Source organism: Nyctereutes procyonoides, unplaced genomic scaffold (genome assembly GCF_905146905.1).
Source record: "Nyctereutes procyonoides isolate TBG_1078 unplaced genomic scaffold, NYPRO_anot_genome, whole genome shotgun sequence".
In the NCBI taxonomy this organism is placed as follows: Eukaryota; Metazoa; Chordata; class Mammalia; order Carnivora; family Canidae; genus Nyctereutes; species Nyctereutes procyonoides.
In genome coordinates this window covers 198878-220038 of record NW_026575010.1, presented here as the reverse complement: position 1 = coordinate 220038, position 21161 = coordinate 198878, and the positions used below count along the sequence as shown (strand labels likewise).

Genomic DNA, 21161 nt, shown 5'->3' with positions numbered 1-21161 from the left:
AAATCTGGCAGACACGAAAGAAATGGCTCACTGACATGACTTCATAAAAGGCAACGTTAACTTTCTCGTATAGCATCCGGCAACGTGTTCAAACACATGATTTTCAAGGAGTAAAATTAAAATTTTTAACTGCCCTAATTCTGGTCATATCTGGCTGTGAGGCAAATATAATTCCCTATTTTCTTTCCCCGCCCCTTTTCAGTAGGAATGACTGGAAATACGCGATTCACTACACACACACGCACACGCACACGCACACGCACGCGTACATACCTACGTGTAAATATACATGTATGTGGTTGAAATCACTGCGTACGTGTTATCAACAAACTAGTACAGGATGAAACTTAGTGAGTTTGATGACAGCATGGTATAATGTGGAAATTACCAGAAATGACTTGGTCATTGATGGGATGGACTTAAAATCATGATTGATGTGGCCGGCAGAGCCTAAACGTCCCCTTACATTGGATCAAAAAGAAATATACCTTCGCCATTACCTTTAAATGCAAAGTTAAAAAAGGCAGAACTCCTGCCTACATTGTTGTAAGCCCTACACTCGACTGTGCCATTGTGCTTGAAGGCACTATAATCGATGGAGCTCTGAACCACTAGTTTTCCAGACGGTGACAGAGACGAGTTTTGCATCTGCACATCCATTGGCCCAATAGGGACAGAACATCTAGAGGGAAGAGAAAATAACAGCCCGGATTTACTCTAGGAAAATCAATCAATCAATCAATCAATCAATCACATTGGAATGGGCATACGTTTAAAACTAAGGGAGTGGGTCATGATCAGAAATGTCCTTTTTCAACCAAGGGTGTGAGGATGCATGAGCACTCCCCTGGCGCTGTGAGCAAGAGAAGCAGGGCGGAAAGGAAGAAATGGGGAGTGAGACAGGAGTTTGAATCCAGATTCAAATACCTGTTTGGTTGACAAGCTACTTAAAACCCTCCAGGACTCCGTTTCTACAGCTAGAAGGTCGGGATGGTAATACCCACTTTGGAGAGCTACGGAAAGGGCTGGAAAGGAATGGAAGAAAGGCAGCGGGCACACAGTAGGCCTTTATAAAGTAACTGTGAAAGGGTACATGTGTGAGGGTTGACAAGAGAGCTTAGAGGAGGAGAGAGTTCAAGTCTGCGAGAATGAAGGCAGGTCAGCCCCCCAAATCCCAGCAGCTGAGGTCCTGATCCAGGTTTTAGAGGGAGACAGAGGCCGGACCACTGGCTTGTACTCCAGGTAGCAAAGCCCATCCATCAGGGGCTGGACCCCCAATTTATTTTTTTTTATTTTTTTTATTTTTTATTTTTTTTGGACCCCCATTTTAAATCACGTCCCCCATATACCTAATATTTTTCTATTCCCTTACACCTTGCTTGGTTTTTCTCATTAGCACTTACCTGTTTATTTCATCTTTTGCTCACCTCTCTCTACCCATTAGATATGAACTCACAAAGCTGGGACTCCGAGGTGTGTTTGGCTCACTAGACCAGGGTATGGCATACAAGTGGCACCCCATAAATATTTGCTGTATGGAGAACAGTAACTGCTGGGGTTACTTCCACTGTAGGGGCTTTTCCAGGGGCCCCGGGTCCTTCTTACTGTTCCCCGAAGGAAACATTCCACTAAAACGCCGCTGAAAACAACAGTCCTACGTAACCTCTTCCAACGTGCTGTGATAAAAAGGACTATTCTGTGAGAAATGAAATCTCTATTATTATCCTGACTATTCAATTGTGATGTTACACTGGGCTTTTAAAAGCCCGAGCGCAAAATAGCATTTGATGGATAAAAACAGCCATGGTGACCCCATTTTCATCTCCAGGTAATGTGAAAGGACCATTTAAGGCTTAAGTGCAGATTGGAAGGGAGAGGGAGCACCCTGCCGGATGTGCTCTGCTCAGGGGCCGGGCACCTAATCAAGGAGGAAAAAAAAAAAAAATTTAAAAACCCGCAGCTTACAAATGCCGTATGTATGTTGTAACTGCACGATCATTACTTTTTGGTAACTTGGCAATTAACTTCGAGGCAATTTTTTTTTTTCATGAAAACTACAGCCACATCTCCCACACACGTTGCCTCCTGTGTACAGAATGGAAATCTAATTACTCTGTCCTGGAAAATTGCTTTATCTACCTGCAGGCTAGAAACTGCACGATAAATCCAGAAGATAACCACCAAGACAGAGAAGTAAGTCACTCAGTAATCATGTCTCAGCAAACAAAATTAATGTCTACCACGAAAAATATGGCAATTATGCCCCCCTTAAGAAGCCACATGGGTAGGGAAAAAAAGGATAATCAAACAAAGCTTTAAAAAAAAGAATCTGGGATCCCTGGGTGGCGCAGTGGTTTAGCGCCTGCCTTTGGCCCAGGGCGCGATCCTGGAGACCCGGGATCGAATCCCACGTCGGGTTCTCGGTGCATGGAGCCTGCTTCTCCCTCTGCCTATGTCTCTGCCTCTCTCTCTCTCTGTGTGTAACTATCATAAATAAATAAAAAAAAATTAAAAAAAATTAAATAAAAAATAAAAAATAAAAAAAAGAATCGGAAAACCTATCTGAAGTTCAACTACCCTGCTGTCCTTCCCTCGTGCACGTTAAGTAGTAGCCAAAATAATCCCCTCACCTCTGCTCAGCTCCTGGACAGAAATACCAATCTACCGCGGGCTCTGGGAATCCTGCAACCACACACTGGAGCATGCCATTCGTGAGACTTTCGAGGGTCAGGATTTCTGGCTTTGCTGTAGGAAAAGAGAAATGGCCATAGGTCAGGCTGCCGGAACACCTCACCAAGGCTCCCCTCCACGGTTTCCGAATCCTTAGAACTTTCTTGAGTTTAAAGAGGACCCTGAGGGGACATAGTCAAAGGGGAGCATCGGAACCAGTGATGGAAGGCACAGGGAGGCAGAAGCGAGGGTCAGACCAGGAAAGGGTTTCCCCCCGTTTAGAGCTGCCTGGCTCCATTGTGGACTGTCCACACTGCAGGTGACAACTCCCTGTCTGGGGTCGAGTGAACGGAGGTGGGGTTCGCAGGACCCCCGGCCGGGTTTCTGCTTCCAGTTGGGGGTGGTGGGGGGCAGAATTTGCAAGACTGCTTCTAATCCAAACTTTAGGATTCCAAACTGTTGTGAAGGTGGAAATCGTGTTTAAGGTTCTTGCCATCAGACTTTCAAATTGCTGAACCTGTCATAGAGAATTTCAAGTTATGGCACAGACTGGGATGGATAAAATTAAGAGGAGTTCTAGGAAATGGGAAGCCCCCACCCACCCACCCACTTCCCCCCTCCAAGAATGTCCTCTTTTTCAGGGGTGGGGGCAGAAGGGAGTGGGTGGAAATAAAAGAACTGAATCACCCTATTTACGGAGAAGCCAAAACATAAGAGTAAAATACGATACGGGCTTTTAAACTCCAAATTTGTATTTCAAATGCAAAATATGGACAGAAAATTTTAAGAGGAAGCCAGCCCAAGAGTTTTACTCACATGTCTATCTATCTAAACCTGTATATAATCCCTGAAAAAGTAGGTTGTATGAGCAGGCATGCTCTGATTTGACATTTCTGGGGAACGACAATAATCAACTGATATTCATCCAATCAAGGGTGCCTAAAAGCACTGCAAATTCTTGAGGTTATTCTCTAAAGTGAAAGGAAAATGAACTTATTACATTCAGTTGTTCTACAGGAAATGTAAGTGAAGGGGTCTAAGCCTTGGAGAACAAGTAAGCCGACCTGTAAGGATCCGATGGCAGGGCCGGGGATGCGCTCACCCTGGCGCTCACCCTGGATCCTCAGTATGACATCGGACACAGAATGGGATGCACCCCACTGTGTGCTGGGGGGTGAAGGGTGTCCTGCCGCCGGCTCCCACGTTTACCAATAAACTGTCTCTCCATCAAGCCTCCTTGTGTGTCATGTGGGAGTAACAACAGTCCCCATTTCACAACGATGCTGGGACAATCAAATGAGACGGAGCACCCAAAGGAGGAAGAATGCTTCGCAGACACGAGACAGTTTTATTAACCACTAATTTATTAATGGTTCAGCTATCATTTCCTATTTCGGAATACCTACCCTCTCTGGTTAATCAAGTTTGCTACCCCTCAACTGTGTTTGCCACCAGGAATATGCTCTTCAGTGATCCAAAAATCTTCAGAGAGTGTGACGATGAGTGTTTTAACCCGACGCGTTGGGAATCTGACCTTGATTAGTTTGCAGCTGATAGCAAAATTGTGTACGGTGAGAAGATAGGGACCGACAGATCGGAGGCTCAGGAGTGTCTTTCTTCAAGGGAAGGGACCACTGTAGAACCACCTCCCAGCACCTCACCTCCTTGCAGGCAGGACGGCTTGGCGGGGATCGGTGTCCACATGCGTGGCACACCCACCTGTCTCTCAGCCTGGCCCGACGCCTGGGCAGGCCCTTTGGCAAATACACACAAAAGAGTGGCCCTCCAAAGCGATCTCAAGGTAGGGGCATCCTTGAGAGTTTGGATCCAACGCCAGCTTTCACAAATAGAGCAAGAAGACGAGCCATCGTCTTGCGAAAGTATCCGTCTGGCAAGTCTCATTTAATTATCATGGGCAACTGTGTGATTGTGCTGGAAAGTAGGACAGAACACAAAAAAACAGAGCAACTTTAGGAGAATGCTATTTGCTGAAGACGGCAGGCGCCATAAGGCAGGTCTCTCTGGACTCCATTCGAGCGTCATCTCCTGTTCCAAGCCATCCTCAGCTCTCCAAAGCCAAGTTGGTTGGTCGCTCCTCCCTCTTCCCGCAGCATGCGAGAGCACCTGACACTCTTCCACAACCTCCTGGGCTGCCTCCTCCATCAGACTCTACGTTCTCAAGGGCAGAACCACATCTCCCTGATTGTACCTCTGACTCGGAGCAGAGTCTGACCTGCGGCAGACGCACAGAGGAAGAGCTGTTTGAACCACTAAGTCCCCTCTAAAAAACCAAGTTCCTCGGAGTCCAAGGAATTCGATTAGAATCCTAAGAAGGGACCTGGGACAAGAGCCCGATGCTGACTTTGCTGTGCTAGGGGCTCTATTCCCACTCTTACAAGAAGCTATCCACACACCTACCTGGCCAGGTGAATTCTTCTTTAACACGGAGATTGTAGGGGAGAGGGGAGGTCTACACAGAGATGGCAAAGGTAATGGGATAGGACTTAGACTGGAATCGAGGTCCTAAGATGATTCCCTCCCATCGACATTCCTTTTGTCACCCATCCTTCCTAACCCAAATGATGAGATTTCTTAGAGTGGAACTAAATATTAATTCAATAGAGAAAAAAAAAGGTTGAAAGGGAACCTTAATATGTTAACGATGGTTACCTCTGGGTAAAAGGATTATGGATAGTTTCTACTTTATTCTTTTGACTTATTTTCTCTCTCTCTTTTTTTTTTTACGGTGAGCGTGTAGCTAATAATGAACCAATAAAACATTTTTTTAATTAAAAAAATTGGAACAGCTCAAAATCACATAATCAATTACATTCAGCTCTGGCTACCAGTGCTCAAGAGCCAAGCCTTCCAGCGTGACGCCTGGTGGCAGTTACACAACGGCCAGGGCTGGCAAGTGGTGCAGTCCGGCTGGCCTACTTGTTCCCGTGTGCTGGTTAACTGGGCAGATTTTTACCCTACCGTCTCAGGCCGGCTGTAACCCGAGGCTAGCAGAGCAGCTTTGTCCTGCTGGTCCTTAGCCTGGCCAACCAAGCCCAGAAGGTCTCTAAACATCAATGTGTGTTCGAAGCACTAAGAAAATAAAAACTAAAAAAAAAAATAGACATTTTTGCCCCCTACCCCTACTACCCCCATCCCAGAGATTCTAAGCCAAGGATCTGACCCAGCAACGCACCTTTTTAGTGGACCTACAAAAAAGACCCTGACTGGGGGTAGGATGAGGGTGAGGCAAGAGAAGCACATCAGGTGTGGAATTTAAGAAGGCACTCACCCTCCTCAAAGTCTTGCAAATACAGGGCTGGCTCCTCGAGTGAGCTCTTCCTTAAATTCTGCACCCCAGGCGCCTCGCCCTAATCCCAGTCGTGTCCCTGACATTGGTGATGACAGACCTCATTTTGAAAAGGCTAAATTACACGAGTACAGTTTCAGCTCTACATGGCAAGTTGCGCCACGAAAATGTCTGATGCATGAAGAATGAGCTAGGTATAAATGTGATTCCTAAAAATGAAAATCTGGGCTCATCTGCATTTTGTAAGTGCCTCAATGCACCGTGTAAGGCATTAGATATGCATTTTGCTTTTAAAGACACATGACTGCAATTCTCCAGGTTAAATCTGAGCTGTGGTTTCTGAGATATTCGGCAATCGGCAGAATACCAAATGACACGTCCCCTAATTCCTCCCAGGTTGGAGGTTTGGATAAGCCTAAGAGGTGCATGCCTTATGTATTTGCTGCGGAGATTAAGAAAATAGCCTTTTCTCCTTTCAAAGCGTTGGGGGCCTGGGTCATTCCAGCGTCTGCAACGACACTGATCAACTTGTCGGCTGATTTCAGAGTGCTTACGGCTCTACTGAGAATTTACGGCTCGTGCAATTAGAAATCCTAACCATTTGCTGATTTACCCCAAAGATATGTGATCTTGAAAAAATGCTCCTTCTCACCACCATCAGGTCCAGACGGGAGGCAGGAACAAAGCACATTTTTAAGACACAGCACAGATAATAAGTGCTGGGGTGCGGTGGGAGGAGATGCACGAGTCATTGCTGGGGAAGCATTTCTGAGTTGAGCTCCCCTCTTGCCCCTGAGCGCCTCGACCAGTTCCTGCTAATAAACCACACTTGCCCACACTCTATAACCAGCAAAGAACATAGACTGAAGCCTCCACCAGCAATAAAAGACTAAATGAAGAGGGATCATAGGATGCATTTTGTTTTTACGATTGTGGGTCTGCTGTAGTTTTAATGGCCACACAGCAATGCTTTCCAGCAATTTGGCCCTATTTGGGCCTGGGTCAAATCTACATTCCAGCCATAACACTGCTATGAAAAAGGAACTGAAATCAGCTAAAACAGGACTATAAAAAATTTCAGATTAACTTTCACTTATATAAGGCTATACTTAAAAAACAAAAACAAAATAAAACTGGAATAGATGTCCTGAGATTTAGCCCCGCTGAATGGATTCAGGCTCCATGCTGGGCAAAGAGCCTACTTAAGATTCTCTCTCTCTCTCTCTCCCTCTGCCCTTCCCCATCCCTCTCTCCCCTTCTCTTAAAAAAAAAAAAAGATTGTTAGAAACTGGCATATGGGCACTTTGATAGAAGTTTAACAAATGAAACAAAACTTCAATTATAGTTGCCTGTATCCAGCGGTCTTTAACAGAGTTTTTACTATTAAAAAAAAAAATCACCCTCCTAACGCAGTGACATTCTAAACTAGGAGTAAGCTAACTTTTAGGGTAAAGACTGAGGTGTAAGCAATTTCGGCTGTGTGGGCCTTAGGGTCTCTCTTGCAAATACTCGACTGTGCCACTGTACCACAAAGGTAGGCAGACGTGCAAAGCCATGCACAGCTGTGCTCCAATAAACTTTACTTATGGACACTGACATTTGAATTTTATCTTCACGTCTCACAAAATCTTCTGATTTTTTTCGACCATTCGACCAAAAATCTTAGTTTATGGGCCCTCTGAAAAGAGGCTGCAGGCTGACTCCGGCCCTAGGACTACAGTTTGCCAACATCTGTTCTAAACAGCCAGTAAAGATCTCCTAGTCCTGAGATTAAGTTAAAAAAATTTAAAAAGTGATACAACTAACTGCACAAAGCCTTGCCCAGCCAGAATCACGATGCTCAATTTACAGGGCACCACTGCCATGTGACCCAGACACGCAGAGAGCAGATGTAGACACACACGTGGAGGACTGGCATGTGATATAAATGCTATTTCTCTATTCAGTAAAAGCAGTGAATTCATTTCCAACATAATTCAAAAGTGGAAGGCAAGGGTTATTGCCATAAAACCCATGGAAAAATCATGCACCTATTCTCGGGTTAATTTAAATTTACACTAAATTATAGGTGAGCCTGGATCCACGTATAAATGAAGGGAGCTAATCTGATGTAAAAACATATATGGGCTCAGATAGCAAGGGAACTTCCACAGAGTCTAAGTTCCACTAACACGAAGGAAGAGTACTCACACCGTCTTTAGAAAATTATGCCCCAATTCAGGGTCCATTCCTAGCAGACACTGACACAGTCACAGAACTTAAACCTGTTTCTCCTGCTTTTCTACCATAAGCACGAAATGATGGCCAGACCACACCAACAAAGGGCCTAACGATCTAGAGGGGTTTCCTGTTCTCAGTTTCGGCCTTTAACTAGATCCTCCAAATTAGCAATACACCCCACCCGACCAACTTTCTCATGATACACGAAGGAAAAAGAATACTAATACATTTCCTAAATTTTTTCAGAACATAAGAGAATCAAAGTAGACTTTAAAAGTAGGTTGCAGTGATATCCCTTTTTTCTTTCAACTCAAATGTCTACAGCAATTCTTGCAGACAGAGAGATCTTCATTATGAGAAGGAGATATTAAAGTGTCACATCAAAACAACACTCATAACTCCAAAGCATTTAACAACAAAAACTCATTTCAAATTCAGTAACAGAATCTGAAAAACAGAGCTCAGACGCTGTCAGGTATCACAAATGAACATGCACTACCTATAAAAAGATTAATATAAAAAGACAAGAGACTACTTTTACATAGACTAGCAACCATACTAAGAAGACCTGAAAATTATTCCTTAATTTAGAACTGCCCCAAAAGCCAGGAGAGTGAAATCTTCTGTGACATATGTTTAAGACATGGGCGAGCATGAAAAATAATGACAGATGATAACCTTATTTACTGCCAGGCACTTAAGCTACGTCACTCATTTGAGATTAAACAAGATAATTATAAACCTTAAATAATTTGATGGGTTTCTTTAAAACCCCAGTCAATCATTTGTGACCCATCCCATACTATACAATGTCTCAAAACTGCACCAGATGTGGGTTTAAAAAAATGATGCACTATCCATGCAAAAGGACACCAAAATGAGGTTGCAGACAGGTATCTCATGTCATGGAAAGGTGTACTCAACGCATTCATTATTCAGCACCAAAACACAAGCTCATGAAGCATTAGGACCTCAGTTTTGTAAAAAAAAAAAAAAAAGTTAACAAAAAATGTTCACAAAGAACATATACAATAAGGGATATATTAAGGAACAGTATAAAATGTAAACCAACTTTAAGAGGCACAATTAAAATGTGCTTCTTGCTTTTGCTTATTTACTTTTTCCAGTTTTTCCTATCCTTTGCGTGACATTTTTACAATAAGAAAAAACTGTTTTAATTTAAAACTGTTTTATGTATACATATGTTTGCACTAACCAAGCTACATTTCTGGTTACTGTGATAGCCTTACAGCAAATTTTCAAAAGCAAGTAAATCAATCAGAAAGGAGTTCTATTCAGCACTGGTTTTATTTAATGTTTAAGAATTCCAGTCATTTGGGGGCACTTGGGCGGCTCAGTCGGGTGAGTGTCCGACTCTTGATTTTGTCTCTGGTCATGATCTTGGGGTCGTGGGATCAGGCCCTGGGTGGGGCTCCACACTGGGCTGGGTGTGGAGCCTGTTTGGGGCATTCTCTCTCTCTCTCTCTCTCTCTCTCTCTCTCTCTCTCTCTCTCTCTCTCTCTCTCCCCCCCCCCGCCTCTCCCCACTGCTCATGTGCTCTCTCTCTCTCTCTCTCTCAAAAAAAAAAAAAAAAGAATTCCAATAATTTAATATTAGAGATTTAATAGAATCCACCTAATAGGGGGAAAAAACACTAAAAAGCAAAACCTCTTAAGCAAAACTCAATGGTCAAGTGTGTTAGTCATAAGCCTTATTAAAATGTTTAGCCTCAGGGATCCCTGGGTGGCGCAGTGGTTTGGCGTCTGCCTTTGGCCCAGGGCGTGATCCTGGAGACCCGGGGTCAAATCCCACATTGGGCTCCCGGTGCATGGAGCCTGCTTCTCCCTCTGCCTATGTCTCTCTCTCTCTCTCTCTGTGACTATCATAAATAAATAAAACGACTTACAAAAAAATAAATTTAAAAAAAAATAAAATAAAATGTTTAGCCTCTAATGCAAGAATGGTTTGGACACCCAAATGTTTGAAAGGTCCTATCAGCCCTGAAAAAAAGGGAGACAGATGGTAGAAAACATTTCTTCCTCCCAAAGAGGCAAGGTTCTAGTAACTCTGTTCTCATCTCACAGGGATCATGAAAGACACAGACCCAAAGCCCCTAAACTGAGCAATCCTTGAAGGCCAGCCCACATTACCATTTAACCCTGGGTGAAGGTCCCTGAGGACTTCCAGCCAGGTGGGTGACTCAGAGGGCTGGCTGGCCAGGGGGTCTAAGCCATCTATTTAAGTGGCTGACTTGACACATCTGCCCTCACCTTTGGCAAATGTGCCACTTTGTCTGCGGGGTGTTCCCCTTCAGAGTGGCTTCTCCCTAGGAGGACAGATTGAACTATGACCAAAACTATATAAAAGGCAGCCCAGATTTTGCAAACGTGGTCAAAGAGAAACTTTCTCATCAAGAGACCTCACTCTGGATGATTTATTACTTTGACTGATACGGGCACGCTGTATGATCTAAAAATAATTGCTCATACCAGACAGGATGTTAATTACATGATACGGTGATTTAGAAATAATGCATTATTTAGCATTTCCTTAAATCGTTTCAACCCACTGTTAACACTGCCGTAAATGAAGTAGAGTCAGTGACTTTGAAAGTTAATTTGGTGTACTTCTGCAGTCATTTTGGATAGCCGATCTAGCTTAAAGGACATGTGTTCCACATAAGCCCCATGGTGAAGGGCAAGCCCCTGACTGAGTTCTCTCTATATGCTTGTCCTCCCTCCCTTCCTGTGACCACCCCCTGAGCCCCCCCCCCGCCCCCCCGCCCCAGTACCACAATACTCTGACTCACCTGGCGAGGTTTGTCATTAAAGGGCAGACCTTTAAGACTTGCCAGAGTTCTACTTATGGCCCCTGGATACCATTTACCTCAAATTTTAGATTCACAAAACTGATCTTGGAAAGGTTACCCGATAATGTGTTCAAGAGGCATTTTAAGACTATGGGTGAATCAAAAAAAACCAAAATGACGTGATCACCCACACCGTGAGCACACGTAGTACCAAAAAGATAAGAAATAACAAACGTTGACAAGGGCACAGAGAAAAGGGAACCCTCGTGCACTGTCGGTGGGAATGCAGACTGGTGCCAGTGCGGAAAAGAGCATGGAGGTTCCCCCCAAGAAATTAAAAACACAACGACCATATGATCCAGCAAGTCCTACTTCTTGATACATATCCTCATGAAACAAAACTACTACCTTGAAGAGAGATATGTACTCCCATGGTCACTGCGGTGTTACTTACACTAGCCAAGGTATGGAAACAACCTAAATTTCCTTCGATGGATGAGCGGATAAAAGAAAATGTGATACACACAGACACTGGATTATTGTTCGGCCTGAAAAAAAAAGGAAATCCTGCCATTTGCGACAACAAATTAGGTTGGATAAACCTAGAGGGCGTTATGTTCCATGTAATAGATAGAGAAAGACAAATACTGCATGGTATCACTCAGATGGAGTCTTTAAAAAAAAAATCAAATTCATTGAAAAAGAGTAGAAAAGTGGTTGTCGAGGCCTAAGGGATGGGATGGAGGAATGGGGAGAGGCATTAAAGGAATATAAACAGGTGTAAGACAGTAAGGTTTAGGCATCTAATGGATTACATGGTGACTATAGTTGATAACTCTGTATTACATAATCAAAATTTGCTAAGAAAGTAGAGCTTAAATGTTCTCACCAAAAAACAAAACGAGCACCCCGCCCCCCAAAACCCCAGAAAATCAAAAACAAGAAGGGCAAACATAAACACGTGAGCTGATGTGTTAATTCACTTGATGTGTGTGTGGGGGGCAGTTTTTTCAAAATGTTTACATATATCAAAATCATGTATACACTTTAAAATCTTATTTTTCCCAGCTTTATTAGGGTACGATTGATAACATTATAAGTTTATTAGATCTTCTTAAAACCATTCCACAGGGGGAAAAAAAAATCATTCCACAGTTGTGAGAAAACAATTGTTTTATCATATTAATCATACTTTCCACCATCATGTAGGTCACTTCAGGGTTCACATGGGGCATTTAAAATTACATGTCAAAATAAACTCCTTAAAGATGTACATTACTAACATTTAAGTCCACTGCAACGTTTGAGATTTAATCAAGAAATAGTGGGTGGGGAGGGAAAAGGGAGAGTGGATCACTTAGAGTTAAATGTGCATTTGGCCTTTTATGTGTCCTGGATCTGGTAAAAACCTCAATTGTGTGACATTTATTGCAAACAAAGAGACCATAGGTTTCTAACCAAGTATCATAGGCTACATATAGAACCTTGGTGGTGTTGGTTTTTCTAATACCTCTAAGAATTTTAGAAATAGTAGGTCCCATTAGGAAAGCACCTTTATCATGTATATTATGTCATTGTAGCTAAATATATTTTTTTAAAAAAGAAAACAAGAAAGCACGTTTGGGTAGCCCTATAGATTTTAGAACTCTTTCCTCCCAATTTTGATCTGCAAAGGAACCAAATGGCCAATTTCACCAAAGATCTCAAACTTAAAAAAAAAAGATTTTATGTATTTATTTGAGAATGAGTGAGAGAGACCACCGAGGGAGACGAAGAGGGAGAGGGAGGAGCAGATTGGTCACTGAGCGGAGAGCTCGACGCGAGCTGGATCCCAGGACCCCAAGATGATGATCTGAGCCAAAAGCAGATGCTTAACCAACTGAGCCACCCAGGTGCCCCTCACACTTCTTTTTGGAACTAAGAACCTGATTTCTTTTTCTTTTAATTCAATTTTTTAAAAGATTTTATTTATTCATGAGAGACACACAGAGAGAGAGAGGCAGAGACACCAGCAGAGGGAGAAGCAGGCTCCCTGTGGGGAGCCCAATGTGGGACTCGATCCCAGGACTCCAGGATCACACCCTGAGCCAAAGGCAAACGCTCAACCACTGAGCCCCCCAGGAGTCCCAGAACCTGATTTCTATATACATCTTCAATAAGTAGGGCAAGGGTGATTATAGTGATGCAAATTCAACGTTTTTGTTGTTTGTTTTTTTTTTGAATGAAAACTCCGCCCCACCTTCCCCCCAGCCAAAAAAAAAAGTGGGGTGGGGGGACACCTGGGGTGGCTCAGTTGGCTAAGAGTCCTACTCTTGATTTTGGCTCAGATCACGGTCCCAGGGTCATGAGATTGGAGCCCCGCTTCAGGCTCCGTGCTGGGTGTGGAGTCTGCTTAAGGTTCTCTTTCTCCCTCTTACTCTGGCCCCAACCTCAACTCCACACACTCTCTCTCTCATTCTCTCTAAACAAAACCAAAACCAAAAAAAAAAAAAAAGAAAAAGAAAAACCCAAAAACTCCCATCAGTTAGTTTCCACTGGGAGTTCTGCTCAAAAACAGCAAACATGTCATGTAGCTCTTGCCCTAGAAACACCACCTTCAATGCCATGGGGCCAACTAACAGACCCCTGTAAATCATAGCTTGGTTAGAGGAGTTAAAAACAGACCTAAAACACTATCAGGTTTAATACGCTACACATTTTTCTCTAACACAAACTGATAGAACATGGTATTTTTCAAAGCCTCCCACACAAGCAATTAAAACACACACGCATACGCATGTACACGCACATGCTCAATGTACTCAAATCCACATGTGGAGTTTCTAAAACAAATGAATTTTTCAACGATCAAACATTTAACCATTCCAAATCGGGGATTTTCATAAGCATTTCTCCCAGTTGAATCTATTAAGCAATCATGCAGCAATGTCACTGAGGAAAAGTCACTGAATTTCTGCACTAATATCATGCATTTATTATTCTGGTTTTTATCAATTCTAATTTTTGCACAGCAGAATTCCTTCCCTCCTTGGGGCTAAGCTTATTTACAGAACAAATCACACAGTGGATCTACTTGGCTCAGCTGAAATGTTACGTCAAAACGGACACAACCGCTCCGATTTTAAATTTCAAAACTATTTTTACCTTTCGATTTTAAAGTGTAACATTAGAAACCTTATCCAATTAAAGAAAAATCGACAAAGTTATTAGCTGACTTCATCTGTAAAGAGCGACTGGACACACTTCGCAAGAGGCAGATGTTTTTTAAGTTTCACACAAAAAATACCACCTCTGTCAAAGCGTGTGGAGCTCAAGAAATCCAATGTGTTAGGTAAATGCAAGAAATGCCTTTTGTCAGTTAAGGGTTTATAACAAACTGACAGCAACGAAAGACTTCCTGAAAAACTTCACCTAAGTGGGGAGACACTAAACCACCCTTATCTGTGTGCCCAGTGCCATGGAGCAGCTGTTCATCAGTTGATGCTGGGTGGGCATCTGAGACCTGGGCCCCCGAATAATCAAAGTTCTGCCCCAATAGGGAATCCGCCCCTCCAAAAAAAAAAAAATCATCTGGAAAGCTTAATGTGGTTCCCTATCTAGTTTCAAAGAGGCAGGGGTTCACCAGCAGAGGTGACTAACACCAATCGTGCGGGATGGAAAATGAGCCTGGTAAGTAAAATTGCAGCAATTTTGTCACCAGAAAAATGGGAATTCAGAGACATCTTTGTAAGGTCAGTGACCCACAGCCTCCTTGACCTTGAAGCCAGGGAAAGACAGATGCAAATGGCACTGAGCTTTATAAAATTCCCCGCTCCCAATAGGGCTGCAGTGAGGCCTGTGGAGTAGGCCGAGGCCATGGTCTGCTGTGACTGGTCCGCAAAGAGGTGAGGTGCAGCTGACAAGAAGCATTTAGCAGGAGCATCCGGACAGTCTATCTATGGAATCTCCTTAAAAAAAAAAAAACAAAAAAAATTTTAAACTTGGGTTTTGCATACATCATTATTCTTATTCAATTCACTTTCCTAGTGATAGGTTCTTACCGTATTTTGTAGCAAGGATTGATCCCGAATAACTTGGAAAATTTAAAAAAAAAAAACAAAGGTCCTTTCCCATAGACAGTTTGAGAAGCACTGCACTAGAGCACCCAAAAATCCAGTTTTGGGTGGATAATATGCATATTCGGCTCGTAAGAATACTGATTTACCTGTAATCGTCTCTTAAGTTACTTGAATATTGAGATTTTTCAGAAGCAGGTAATTTGCCCATGTGCGATATGCTAAGCTCCTCTGATTAACATCTGAATTAATCTAGAGCTATTTGAAATGCAGGCCAATGAGATACCATATAATCAACACTGTACTGAGGAAGGGAGACGTTAATGAGTATGATTCCCTCAAAAAAAAAAAAAAAAAAAGCTAAGTTCTGTGGTCAAACAAGTTGGAGCTGTATACCCCATCCCACAGCCTCCTCCTGGCACATTAAGAATCTTGACAAGGTCTGTAGTTAAGAAATTCGTCTGGCAGGGGATGCCTGGGTGGCTCAGCGGTTTAGTGCCTGCCTTAGGCCTAGGGCGCGATCCTGGAATCCCAGGATCGAGTCCCAGGTCCGGCTCCCTGCATGGAGCCTGCTTCCCTCTCCTCCTGTGTCTCTGCCCCTCTCTCTCTATGTCTGAATAAACAAATAATAAATAAATGAGTAATAAATAAATAAATAAATAAATAAATAAATAAATAGAAGGTAAATATATAAATAAGTAAATAAGTAAATAAGTAAATAAATAAATATTCTTAAAAAGAAAGAAAGAAATTTGTCTAGCTCCACAGATATGATTTTAAGGATCCTGGCAAGGTCTATAGTTAAGAAATCCATTTAGCTCCACAGATATGACCCTCTTGTTCTTGGAAATGAGGACAGAGTTAAAAGTCTCCAGATTAGGAATCCAAAGCCTTGAGTGTCACTTTTCTGTCTTCATCTGCAGCTGGATCATGCTACCCCTACCCCGTAGGGCTGAGTTGCAGCACCAACGAAGTAACTTGTAAAATGACTTCACAGAAGGTCAGCTCTTTGAGGACAAGAAACTGGCACCCCTCCTTTGTTCCCACAGCCCCTCCTGCACCCCAACACACACACACACACACACACACACACACACACACACCACGGAGCACTCAGCACAGTTACTAAGCTATCCCCTAGGGAATGTTCCAGATTGTCTCCTAATCCCTCACCTCCCAACACACACCCAGGATGGCTAATCCCAATGGTCCTGTTGTTGACCACTCCCCTGGAATTCTGTGTCTGTGGAGGCCTCCCATCCCCTGGTCCCCTGGTCCCCTGGCTGGTGTGGTGTGTCAGACACCTGCTGTCCTTCCTTGGATGTGCAGGTGGGCCCTAGAGTAGAGCCAGGAGGGTGCCCTGCACGGAGCAGAAGCCCCCCAGCTGGCGAGCATGCTCCCTTGGCCTCAACCTCTGTGCAAAGCCATTTCTCTGAGATGCTGCAGGGGCCACAGTCCAGCAGGGCAGGACTCAGGTGTTCAGGTTCCCACGCCCAAAGCCATCCTCCCGCCCAAACCACCTGCTCCCTCTCCCACAGTCCCCACATGCTTTGCAGGAGGGTCTCGTTGAGCTGGATCGATACTGCATTCGTCTTAGTGAGAGAACAATCTCAACACAGATGATATCACAGCCCTGGAAGAGAAAGCGCCCTAACAGAGAACTCATGACGGAGCCTGATAGCATCTCTTGCCCAACTAACACCACAATCCAGGGCCTATTCAACCTCTGGCTCCCCATTTCAACAATCAATAATAATACATCCCCCCCCCGACATGACAGTTATTTTTGACTTCTCTGGCTCCTCTGTTTGCGTCAACGGCAGCACCCGGAATCCGAGTGACCTCTGCGAGGTCGCGTGGTCAGTGAAACGTAGGGCAAGGAATTGGCTTTCGTGCACATTCTTCCAACCACCAAACCACAGGGTCTTTGTTAAGGTCAAAATCATCATGAAACATTATTTACATAGTACACAACGAGCTCAGAGCCGCAGCCGTTCCAAGCACGAGCCCCAACTTAAAATAATAAAAAATAAAAAGATAAGGGACTGTTCGTTTTACTCACTGTTCACATAAACATTAAAGGCCACCGAAGAATTGACATCGGAATTGGACACTTGAAATGTGTAAGTGCCTCCTTCGTTCCCTTTTAATCTGGTTAGATGAAGTTCACTCACATATCTACAAAGGATAAAATAGAAAAGAAAAAACCTTTAGGGATCCCTGGGTGGCGCAGCGGTTTGGCGCCTGCCTTGGGCCCAGGGCGCGATCCTGGAGACCCGGGATCGAATCCCATATCGGGCTCCCGCTGCATGGAGCCTGCTTCTCCATCTGCCTATGTCTCTGCCTCTCTCTCTTTCTCTCTCTGTGACTATCATAAATAAATAAATAAATAAAAATTAAAAAAAAAAAGAAAGAAAAGAAAAGAAATCAAGCTCTCGCGAACGGCCTGCCTCGGGTGAGCATCTTGTCCACAGTTTCTCTTGGAAACACACGCCTGTGGGAGGAAGGACCAGACTAAGCACTTAACTCAGTATTAACAGGATCCATGTTAACAGATACGAACCTATAGGCATGTATTTAATTTGGGCCCAATGGCTGAGTGGGGAGAGGCTTTCGTGGCCTTGTGGAGGCCGCAGCCTCTTTGGCCTCCTGGCTGTCCTCATGCCCAGGTCCCCCTCTGCCCATAATCCTTCCCCGGTGTCCTGAACTCACCCACCCTGCTGCCCTATAACGCTGTGCCCCTGGCGGGGCCCCCAGACGAGCAGGTGCCCACGTGGAGGACCCTCACCTTCCTTCTTGCAAAGATCATAATCGCCCAATTCTCCTTTCACCCCCACTACTTCCTCCTGGCATCCTTTCCAGTATGTGCTATTCAAGCTTCTGGTTTCCTACCGGGATGATACTAGATATGGCTGTGTAGACTGAGCCCACAGGCCTGCCAAGGGAGTTCCCGACGTGGGCACTGGTGTGGGTGGAGCGCCCTGGGCAGCCCTGGACCCGTGTGAGCAACATACACAACCGCCCAGATATACGCAGGGGCCTCTTCAGACTTTCATCTCCTCTCACAATGCACACGCCCCCGAGCGATCCACTCTCACGACGAACTCCTTGCTGTTTGCTCACAGCTTTCAAATCCTTACGTCTGGTTCAGAGCTCTCGGTCCTCGCCTCCTCTACAGAGCTATTTGCATGCCTGCATCTCCCTGCCTCATGGGTACAGCTTATAATGATTCACACCTGCAACATCCTCCCAAGTCTTGCCCTTGGACACTTGGCCCCTTTTGGACACTGACTGCCTCTCTAGGTCTAGGGCTGATGAGTGACTGCCCGTGGGGAGGGACAAAAGCTCTGGAGAGCGCCCCTGAGATCAGCCTGCCAATCACCCATCCATCCCTTCTCTCCTCCTTTACCCTTCCTGTCCTGCTCTCCCTCTCCCTCAATGAAGCTCTTGACCCAGAATCCCTGTCTCAGGCTCTGCTTCTGGGGAACCTGCCCTCGATACTTCCTACCTGAATGTCCACACTCAAGAGCCCGTGGACATTCTCAAATTCAACCAACCCCAAAAACTCATGGTCTTTGCCCTCCCAACCCTTCCCCCTCCTCCTTGAAAGACATCACCTCTCACCCTCCAACGTAGCTGATAAATACAGAATCTGAAGGGGTATCTTCAGCTCCTACCTCTCTCTCCTATCCCCTCAATCGCTGAGTCTTACTAAAGAGGTAGCCTGGATACCTCCCGAATCCATCCTCCTCCCTCCAGCCCCTGCACCTTGACCCAGGACAGCCTCACCTCTCACCCATATTCCTACAACAGCCCATAGCTCTTCACTGGGAAAAAAAAAAAAAAGTCTACGAAGGCATCCACTTCTGTTGGCCATTTGACCTTGGTCAAGTTACATCAAGACTCATTTGTGTCTCAGTTTCCTCTTCTCAGAAACGACAAGAATAAAAGTGCCTGTCCATGGGGTTTGTGAGGACTGAAATTATTGACTTAATATATGGAAGGTACTGAGAACAGTGCAGCGCAGGCAAGAGCACCTGCAGCCTACATAAAGTAAGCCACTTTTATGCTTTTGCTTTGTCGTTTTTATTATTTTTATTAATTTTATTTTTACTTACTATTTTCATTTTATTTTTTACTATTTTATGATTGCTACTGTTTTTTGTTAGAAATGTCTTGAGGATCAAATGAGAGATGTGGGGGCGCCTGGGTGGCTCAGTCAGTCAAGCATCCAACTCTTAGTTTCGGCTCAGGTCATGATCTCAGGGTCGTGGGACTGAACCCCACATGGGCTCTGAGCTCAGGGAGGAGACTGCTAAAGTTTCCCTCGGCTCCTCGCTGTGTGCGCTTGCTCTTTCTCTCTCAAATAAATTAAATCCTTAAAAAAAAAAGAGAGAGAGAGAGAGAGGTGTGATGTCATAGAACTTGGAGTTCACTGCCTGGACCAAAGCTACTGAATGAATGAGGCTTAGTTTTCATATAGTTGGTTGTTTTACTTACTTACTTACTTACTTACTTACTTATTTATTATTTATTTATTTATTTATTTATTTGAGACAGAGAGAGAGGACGTATTTATTTATTTATTTGAGACAAAGAGAGAGGACATGTGAGCTGTGGGGCCAGGGTGGGAAGGAGCAGAGGGAGAGAGAAGGAGAGAAGCAGACTCCTCACTGAGCCGGGAGCCCAACTCCAGGCTTGATCCCATGACCCTGAGATCATGAGCTGTGCAGAAATCAAGAGTCAGAGGCTTAATGACACAGGCACCTCTCTTTTTCTGACAGTTCTCATTGTTTATTTTTAAAGATTGTATTTATTTAAAGATTTTTATTTGCTCATCTGAGAGAGAGAGAGAGAGAGAGAGCACAAGCAGGGGGAGGAGGAGAGGGAGAGGGAGAAGCAGACTCCCCATTGAGCAAGGAGCCCAACGCAAGGCTGGATCTCACGACCTGAGCCAAAGGCTTAACCCACTGAGCCACCCAGGTGGCCCTGACAGTATTTTCAAAAAGGTTTCAAAGCACTCACTTTCCTCTTTCCTCTGAAAAATAATTTAATGTGTCCCTAGAATGTGCCATTCCCTGCTTTCGATCATCCTCCATATCAGAAATGTGAAAACTGATGCACAGATTTTTGTGCGGGTTTTAAACACAACACAAAAGGCAACACTGGCCTGAAGACTCAGGAAGGAGCCCCACACTTCCTCCTATGCCAGGTGTCCTCTCACACACTTATGGGCCACAAAAATAGGATCTGGTAAGCGAAGGGAAGTGGGGAGAAATGTCTAATCCCCAGCGCGAGGCTCTTCTCTTACCTGATATTACTTTCGTTGTCAGACTTGGGGTAATCTTCCCATTTATCAGTGAAGGTTCTGTTCATACAGATCCACTGCTGGTGCTCCGGTTTGGGATATGCCTCATATTCAACAATCAGATCCACATTCTCTCCATCATTTACAAATATTGTAGTACTCGTCACGGGGAAGATATTAATGAATCCTTTATCTAGTTATAACAGAATAAAACAGGGAGAAACTATGATCCACAACCACACAACAGAAAACACAGCTTCCCCTTTGGCTGTAAGGATAGTGGACTGGGGTCAGGTATTAAGAATATTTTGACTTGCCATTGTACCTTTTTTGGGTCTTTTTGCTCTTGTAGAATCACCGTCATAAAGTGAGAAAGGACAGCCCTCAAATGTTCATTCTCCCACCTGTCTCTCAAGCAACTCTCTTAAAGATCAAGCACCATCTTGTTAAAAGTCTTCTAGAATGACTGGACCTGATGCTTCTTAGGTCAAAAAACCTTTGGACTAAATAGTCATACCCAGACTCAATATAAATGTGATGATATGAAGGTGTCCAAAATCAAGATGAAGAAGAGATCCTAATGGTCAGTGGAGATGTTGAAAGAACACCATTTAGTATTTGAAGAAAAATAAACATCCATCTTCTCATCACATCATGTATCACAGATGAAATGAAGGACGGCACCTTAAAAACCCTACCGTATTTTTAACTAAACAGAATTAACTCCTATCAAACTTCTAGGTGGGGAGGGGGAAGGGCAGTTTTCTAGGCTTTTTAGGAACCACAGAAGAA

At 44.1% G+C, this 21161-nt stretch overlaps 1 protein-coding gene across 1 annotated transcript in view; it reads right to left on the bottom strand.

Moving 5' to 3' along the window:
• The window catches only part of LOC129517366 (mast/stem cell growth factor receptor Kit-like), a gene marked incomplete at its 3' end in the record, with an annotated part of 76778 nt that overhangs the window by 7005 nt on the left and 48612 nt on the right, over positions 1-21161 (bottom strand). The window contains exons 6-9 of the mRNA XM_055337190.1: positions 20373-20562; positions 17124-17239; positions 2631-2745; positions 489-682 (exon numbers count right to left, since the gene is read on the bottom strand). Coding sequence (XP_055193165.1) covers positions 489-682; positions 2631-2745; positions 17124-17239; positions 20373-20562 — 615 coding nt within the window. The remainder of the gene's footprint in view (positions 1-488; positions 683-2630; positions 2746-17123; positions 17240-20372; positions 20563-21161) is intronic.